The 8,035-nt window shown below is 37.1% G+C and overlaps 1 protein-coding gene across 1 annotated transcript; it reads left to right on the top strand.

Moving 5' to 3' along the window:
- Nucleotides 1-686: 686 nt before the first annotated feature.
- Nucleotides 687-1,640, top strand: LOC138092787 (olfactory receptor 52N4-like). Its single transcript, XM_068988839.1, has one exon. It carries the CDS (start codon nucleotides 687-689, stop codon nucleotides 1,638-1,640), a length of 954 nt encoding a protein of 317 aa, XP_068844940.1.
- Nucleotides 1,641-8,035: the final 6,395 nt, after the last annotated feature.

Genomic DNA, 8,035 nt, shown 5'->3' with positions numbered 1-8,035 from the left:
TGAAATAGATTGCCAGTCCAGGTTCAATGCATGAGAGAAGGTGGTCAGGGCCGGTGCACTGGGAAAACCCTGAGGGATGGGATGCAGAGGGAGGTGGGAGGGGATTTCAGGATGGAAGACACATGTACACCCATGGCTGATTCATGTCAATGTATCGCAAAACCATTGCAATATTGTAAAGCAATTAGCCCACATTAAAAAAAAAAAAAAAAAAGAACAGTGTAAAAAGGATCAAAATCGGAATGGTCCTCTTAATAGCTATAACTGAGGCCAAGAGATTGAGAAAGGCTTTGAAAGTTGTATATGAAGAAACCTCATATACATACGATCTCCATTTACTCAATTACAGAGTGCAGATTAATAGAAAAAAGACTTCATGATCCTGTAGTGAGGATTAAATGAGTTAATATTTATGAAGTTCTAAGGCTGTGCTTGGTGTATATTAAGCATGAGTATGAACCAAGAATGCATTTAAACTATGTTTCTATTGTAAATTCTTGACATTCAAATTTTGGGGTTCTGTGATTTAAAGTGCAATACTGAACAGAGACAAAAGACACAGAGAGAGAAGATCCACAACTGAGACTTTTTTTCTGTTTTTCCAAATCTAGGAGGGTTAAAAACAAAGCAATACAGACATAAAACTAAAATCATACACTTTTCTTAATGACTACACCAGCCTGATCATGATAATGCTGAACCAAACAGACGTGACAACAGCCTCCTTCATTCTTAATGGGATCCCAGGACTGGAGGACATGCACGTGTGGATTTCTCTCCCATTCTGCTCCATGTATGCTGTGGCTGTGGTAGGGAACTGTGGACTCCTCTACCTCATCCGCTATGAGGATGCCCTGCACAGACCCATGTGCATGCTTTTCCTAACTGGCCTTTTCATTAGCTCTAGTACAATTCCCAAAGCCCTCAGCATCTTCTGGTTCCATTTCAAGGAAATCAGCTTTGATGGATGCCTGACCCAGATGTTCTTCGTCCACACCTTAACAGGAATGGAGTCTGGGGTGCTCATGCTCATGGACCTGGACCGCTACGTGGCCATCTGCTACCCTCTGCGCTACTCAACTATCCTCACAAATCCTGTCATTGCAAAGGCGGGTCTGTCCACCTTTCTCAGAGGGGTGTTGCTCATCATTCCCTTCCCTTTCCTCACCAAGCGCCTGCCCTACTGCAGAGGCAATGTAATCCCCCACACTTACTGTGACCACATGTCTGTGGCCAAGTTGTCTTGTGGCAACATCAAGGTCAATGTCATCTATGGTCTGATGGTAGCCCTCCTGATTGGGGGCTTTGACATCCTGTGCATCACAGTCTCCTACACCATGATCCTGAGGGCAGTGGTCAGCCTCTCCTCAGCAGATGCTCGGCAGAAGGCCTTCAGCACCTGCACTGCCCACATCTGTTCCATTGTTTTCTCCTATAGTCCAGCTTTCTTTTCATTCTTTTCCCACCGCTTTGGGGGTCACAGGATTCCTCCTTCATGCCACATCATTGTGGCCAATATTTATCTGCTCCTACCTCCCACTATGAATCCTGTTGTCTATGGGGTGAAAACTAAGCAGATACGAGATTGTGTCATAAGGATTCTTTCAGGTTCCAAGTATATCAAATCCCATAGTATATGAAAGAGCTGTTTGCCTATGATGAGATGTGAAAGGAAAGAATGCTCCTGTCTGTTTGTCTAAGGAGAAAGCTTTCCAAGAATAGGTATCTGAATTTGCCAAGTGAGTGGATAATAATCCATCTCCTTATTTTTTTGTTTTTGCAGAATTCCAAAATTTTTCATGTCAAATTACCATCCATATGAGTTTTTAAAGTCTAGGTTCTCTGTATAACTCAGATCTCAATAATGTCAAATTCCAAGAATGAAAAAATACTAATGGAAACTGGTGCAATTATCCAGAAAACTGAATTAGGCAAAAGCAATGATCTGGAACCAGATGACTGAAACTGCCATTTTTGATTGTGAATGAAATTTCAGTATAGAAACTGATTTAACTGTGGAAAAATCACAGTATATTTACTTTATTCCATAAAACCTTCTGTTTTCTCAACAACTTCTTAAAGGCAAGACTGTAAAGTATACCACAGGGTCAATAATATTATGAGTTGTAAGCCTTTCTGTGTCTTATGAGAAACACAATGACCTGGAATCTGACCAGGTATCTTCTTGTATGAGTTTTTCTCATAATTGCTCACTCCTCAATGAATGTTTTGTCTCTTTTTTCAAAAAAACTTTAAAAGTTTGCACACGTTGGAGGGAGAAATAGAGTAATGAGATTTTTAATATATTATAATAAATGTATTTCTATGAGTACAGGGTTATACACAGCAATGTTTACCTTTTTGCTTTTGAGCTGAAATAAAATGAGATTGAACAATAAAATTAATTGAACATTTTCTGGAAAATATTCAACATCTTCCTAAATTGAAATTAAGGTGAGAGATTATGAATATATTTTTAATAGCATTGTCACAGATATCATAAAAAGAATTTCAAAGTTGATTCTCCTTAACCAACTTCCAAAATTCTACATTACTTTCCCCTGATTCTATGACTTACACTAATTTATTTCCATTCTCTAATTGATCTTTTAATATTTTTTATTTTATAAATGCATTAAAAAATCACAAAATCATCCTATTTGCATATTTAATTTCTGTGCTCATCTGGATAGTAAAATGTATTAAAGATTGCCAGTATTCATTCTCTCCAGTTGCTCATCCCAAAATATTCTTCCCGACCTCTGGCTTTCTCCAGAATTCCTTCCCCCTCAGCATTTTACTGAAACTGTTTTTGTCAGTTTCACCAATGAGTTTATGTTAAACTTAGTAGGTCTTTCTCTGTGTCAACCTTGTCATAGTTTTCATCTCTACTGAATATAATTGACTCATCTCTTTGTCTAGATAGAACACTTTCTTTGCTTGATTTCTCAAGTGCCACACATTCCAAGTTGTTCTTCATTATCACTTTTCTTTTCAACAGTGTCATTTGCCTGTTCTTTTCTTCTGGACTTACCATGGTTTCAGGTCTCTCCATTTTGCACTCTTTCCCTAGGCCTTTCAGTATAATTGACTGTAAATATCATTGCATGCTGATGACTCCCAAGTTGATAGACTCATTAATAAATTTATTAAAGCTCAGGTGTGTGTTCAAGGTGCAGTAAGCTTCATGATACTTTTTATTAGTGGCACATTAACTGTGTCATTTCTGGGACCATTTCCTGTTTTGTCTTTACTTTAATGTGCTTATTTCAGTCCTAATCCTCAGCCCTGTCAATCATAGAAACCACTGTGGTGTGTTTGACATGTTCTTTGATATGTAAATGACTTACAAATAAGCCATTAACTGAATGTTTATTTTAGAAACATATCCATTTTTACTGTATTAGATGTCACTTACTTTTAACTGAATTTTTTGAAATGTACTTTTGCTATTATCTGTATATTTCTTGCTTCTAATTATTTTATAGACTTTCATAACATGCAACCAACAGTATTTTCTTAATCATTTCCTGACTATGGATATCTAAGCTTTTCTCTTCTGTCACCAGAAATAATGCTATGATGAACATTTTTCTTACATGCACACATATATCACATATATATACACGTGTATATATTCATGAAACATGGAATGTGATATTTTATTTCAAATATATGCAGAGAAGTGGGTTTTTCTTCTCATAATCTCTGCACATTGCCTTTAATGAAGCAGTCTTTAGATTGGTGGCCATCTTTTCAATAAAAATTATGGAAGCCAGAAGACAATGAAATTATATTTCTGGAGTACTGAAAAATTATTTTCAATTTAAAATTATAATCTAATTAAAATATCCTTCAAAAAGAAGATAAATGTTTATTAATATAGACAAATGTATGTTATTCAGAACATAGAATAGTGATTACTCATGGAAGACAGAATGACAGAATTTAATAAAACCACCAGAAAAAGTGAGAGTAATTTGAAGAACATTTACTTTTTAAAATGGGGAAAATAACACATAAAGTCTAAACAAATGTAGAGGTAAAATATATATAGTAATAATTACACAAATGGCATGAAAGAAGTTAATGGAATTAAAATCTTGTAATATACTACTGCTGCTGCTGCTAAGTCGCTTCAGTCGTGTCCGACTCTGTGCGACCCCATAGACAGCAGCCCACCAGGCTCCCTGTCCCTGGGATTCTCCTGGCAAGAACGCTGGAGTGGGTTGTCATTTCCTTCGCCAGTGCATGAAAGTGAAAAGTGAAAGTGAAGACGCTCAGTCGTGTCTGGCTCTTAGCGACCCCATGGACTGCACACAGCCTACCAGGCTCCTCCGTCCATGAGATTCTCAGTTAAAGTGATAAGTATACTGTTTTAACATACATTGATAATTAAAAGATGTGTATGACAAAATCTAAGTTTATCTTTGCACCAACATAAAGGAATACATAACAAAAACCGAAGTTGGGGAAAACTGCAACAATAAAAATAATAACACCTATTTAATTGGTCCAAAAGTGGCAAGAAGAACAAAGGAAAAAGAACACAGGCGAGACTAAATTAAACCAGTAGGAGCATGGTACACCACTAAATCTGAAAACAAAAGGCAACAATTACAATAATGTAATTTGACTAAACAATTGAAAGAAAATGAAATGAAAGATAAGAAACTATCCTCAATATCAATATATATTACTTAAAAACATGTATGTATAAATACAGGAAAAGTTTGTGTGGCTATAGCGAAGTAGATTTTAACACAATAAATATTAGGTGTGATAAAGTGCAGCGTTCTGTAATATTTATAGTAACAATTCAACAGGAAAACATAAAATAACTAAATTCACACGTACTTAATATAATTATAGACATCTATGCTAATATACGGAGAAGGCAGTGTCATCCCACTCCAGTACTCTTGCCTGGAAACTCCCATGGACGGAGGAGCCTGGTAGGCTTGCAGTCCATGGGGTCGCGAAGAGTCGGACACGACTGAGCGACTTCACTTTCACTTTTCACTTTCATGCATTGGAGAAGGAAATGGCAACCCATTCCAGTGTTCCTGCCTGGAGAATCCCAAGGATGGTGGAGCCCAATGGGCTGCCATCTGTGGGGTCGCACAGAGTCGGACACGACTGAGGCGACTTAGCAGCAGCAGCCGTAGCATGCTAATATACCAGAGAAGGCAATGGCACCTCACTCCAGTACTATTGCCTGGAAAATCCCATAGATGGATGAGCCTGGTGCACCGCAGTCCACGGGGTCACGAAGAGTTGGACACGACTGAGCGACTTCATTTTCACTTTTCACTTTCATGCACTGGAGAAGGAAATGGCAACCTATTCCAGTGTTCTTGCCGGGAGAATCCCAGAGATGGAGCGGGGAGCCTGGTGGGCTGCCGTCTATGGGGTCGCACACACTCGGACACTACTGAAGCGACTTAGCAGCATGCTAATATACACACACATAGAAGAAATTGTTAGAACTAGAAGGAGAAATCACTAATCCACAGTGAAGTTATAGATCTTTCAACATGTGCTCTCAGTACATGAAGAACAAAGAGCTAGAAAGCTCTAAATGGCTTCAGAAGTTCTGAAGAAGATAAGCATCTTAAACCAACTGGTCAATACAGAAAATAATATCCAATAGTTCTAAAGTAGTTTTTATTTCTCAAATGCAAATACATTTACCAAAATAAACAGTAATAGAATATTAGAAACGAATTTATGCCAATGCTCTTTAAAATGTAGATGAAATAGATATATATTTAAAACAATACAATTGATCTAAGAAGAAGTGTAAAGTCATAGTAGTTACAGACCTACCAAGAAATTTAATTAGTTACATAAAAATCCCCATAAGCATTTGTGTTTGTGTGTACATGTATGTGCCAGGGGTTTTATGATAATAAATTAAAACCAAGTGGGATTTATTCTAGGAATTCAAAGTTAATGAGAACACAATATGTTTTCAATTCAGAATTAAAAGAGAGACAAAATCATAAGATTATTTCAATAGACAAATAAAAAATTGTTCAATTAAACATCGATTCTTGATAAAAACAAAGTAAGTTAAATTTGGAAGGGAATTTCCTTAACTTGATACTAAAAAATCCCTGTAGCTAACATCCTATTTATTGATGAAATATTAAAATCATTCTCCACAAACATGATAAGGCAAAAACAATAATTGTTCACTCTTCTATCCAACATCGTACTAGAGTTCATGCAATAGAATAAAATAAAGAAAGGAAATAAAATACATTTGATATTCAAAGATATAAAACAAATGAAAATGGAAACATAGCACACAGGAACCTAGGGGATGCCACAAAAGCAGCTCTAAGAGGAAAGATTATAGCAATAAATTCAGGGATTAAAAAAAGATCTCAAATAAACAACTTAACTGTATACTTCCAGGAACCAGCAGAAGAAAAAAATTAAATGCAAAGTTAGCAGAAGGGATAAAATAACAAAAATCAGAGTGGAATAAATAAAATGGAAACCAGAAAAAAACATGAGAAACTAAAAACTAAGTTTTTGAACAGATATGCAAAATTGATAAATCTTTAGTTAGACTAAGAAAAGAAAGGACTCAAAAAAGTAAAATTCTAAAAGAAAGAGATATCACAACTGATATCACCAAAATACGCAGAATCATAAGAAATAACTATGAACAATTATATGCCAACAAATTGTATAAGCTAGATGATCAAATAATATACAGACCATTTATTGTTTTATATTCAAATTGCTTCTTTGCTCTCTGGGACCACATTTTTGAAAAAAATTTAATTGAAGCATAATTACAATATTGTGTTGGTTTTTGCCATACATCAACATGGATCAGTATACGTATGTTCTCTCCCTCTTGAACCTCCCTTCCACCCCATCCCACCCTTCTAGATTGTCACAGAGCCCCAGTTTGCATTCCTTGAGTCATACAGCAAATTCCCACTGGCTATCTATTTTACATATGTTAGTGTATATATGTCTATGCTACTTTCTCCATTTGTGGGACCACTTTTCCATGTGGCTAAACAGTTTTCACGTGGATGTTTCAGAGGCACCTCTGCTTGACGTAACCTAATTTGAACTCTCTCTTGCCCTGTAACTTGCTCTTTTTCCAGTCTTCTTTAAGAATGTGAATAGCATCACCTGTCATCCTACTGCATATACCAAGAAATTAGAATTGTTCCCCATATCTCCTGCATATCTTGCATTGCAAGCAAATTCTTTACCACTAGTACCACCTGGGAAGTGCACTTCATGTATAAAAATGATCAGTTTTATCTCTAACATACCTTCCAAATCTATCTGCTTTTATTCATTTTCACTTCCCCTATCCCGGTTCAAGACACAGTCATCTCTTCCTTGGATTACTGTTGCCTATCTGATCTGTATCCCTGTTACATTTAATCTCATCTTCACATTGCTGCTATTGTGAAACCTCCACTTTCAGTGATCCCTTGCTATTTTAACATTAATTTGCTTGTAAGTTTCTGGCCTCTTTTATGTTAACAGCACTCAGTTCAGTTCAGTTCAGTTCAGTTGCTCAGTAGTGTCTGACTCTTTGCGACCCCATGAATCGCAGCACGCCAGGCCTCCCTGTCCATCACCAACTCCCAGAGTTCACTCAGACTCACGTCCATCGAGTCAGTGATGCCACCCAGCCATCTCATCCTCTGTCGTCCCCTTCTCCTCCTGCCCGCAATCCCTCCCAGCATCAGAGTCTTTTCCAGTGAGTCAACTCTTCGCATGAAGTGGCCAAAGTACTGGAGTTTCAGCTTTAGATCATTCCCTCCAAAGAAATCCCAGGGCTGATCTCCTTCAGAATGGACTGGTTGGATCTCCTTGCAGTCCAAGGGATTCTCAAGAGTCTTCTCTATTTCCCACCATATCTAATTCTCCACCACATCTCAGAGCTAATGCCATATTTATCCTCTTTTATTACATTGAATATGCCAAGATCCTTCTCATTATGGCTTCTGAAACTTCCTAGAATATTTCATCCATTTCCCTTTTCACCCAC

The sequence above is a fragment of the Capricornis sumatraensis genome, chromosome 16 (assembly GCF_032405125.1).
Source record: "Capricornis sumatraensis isolate serow.1 chromosome 16, serow.2, whole genome shotgun sequence".
NCBI lineage: Eukaryota > Metazoa > Chordata > Mammalia > Artiodactyla > Bovidae > Capricornis > Capricornis sumatraensis.
The sequence above is the reverse complement of the archived record's forward strand: the minus strand, read 5'-3'. Positions and strand labels throughout refer to the sequence as shown.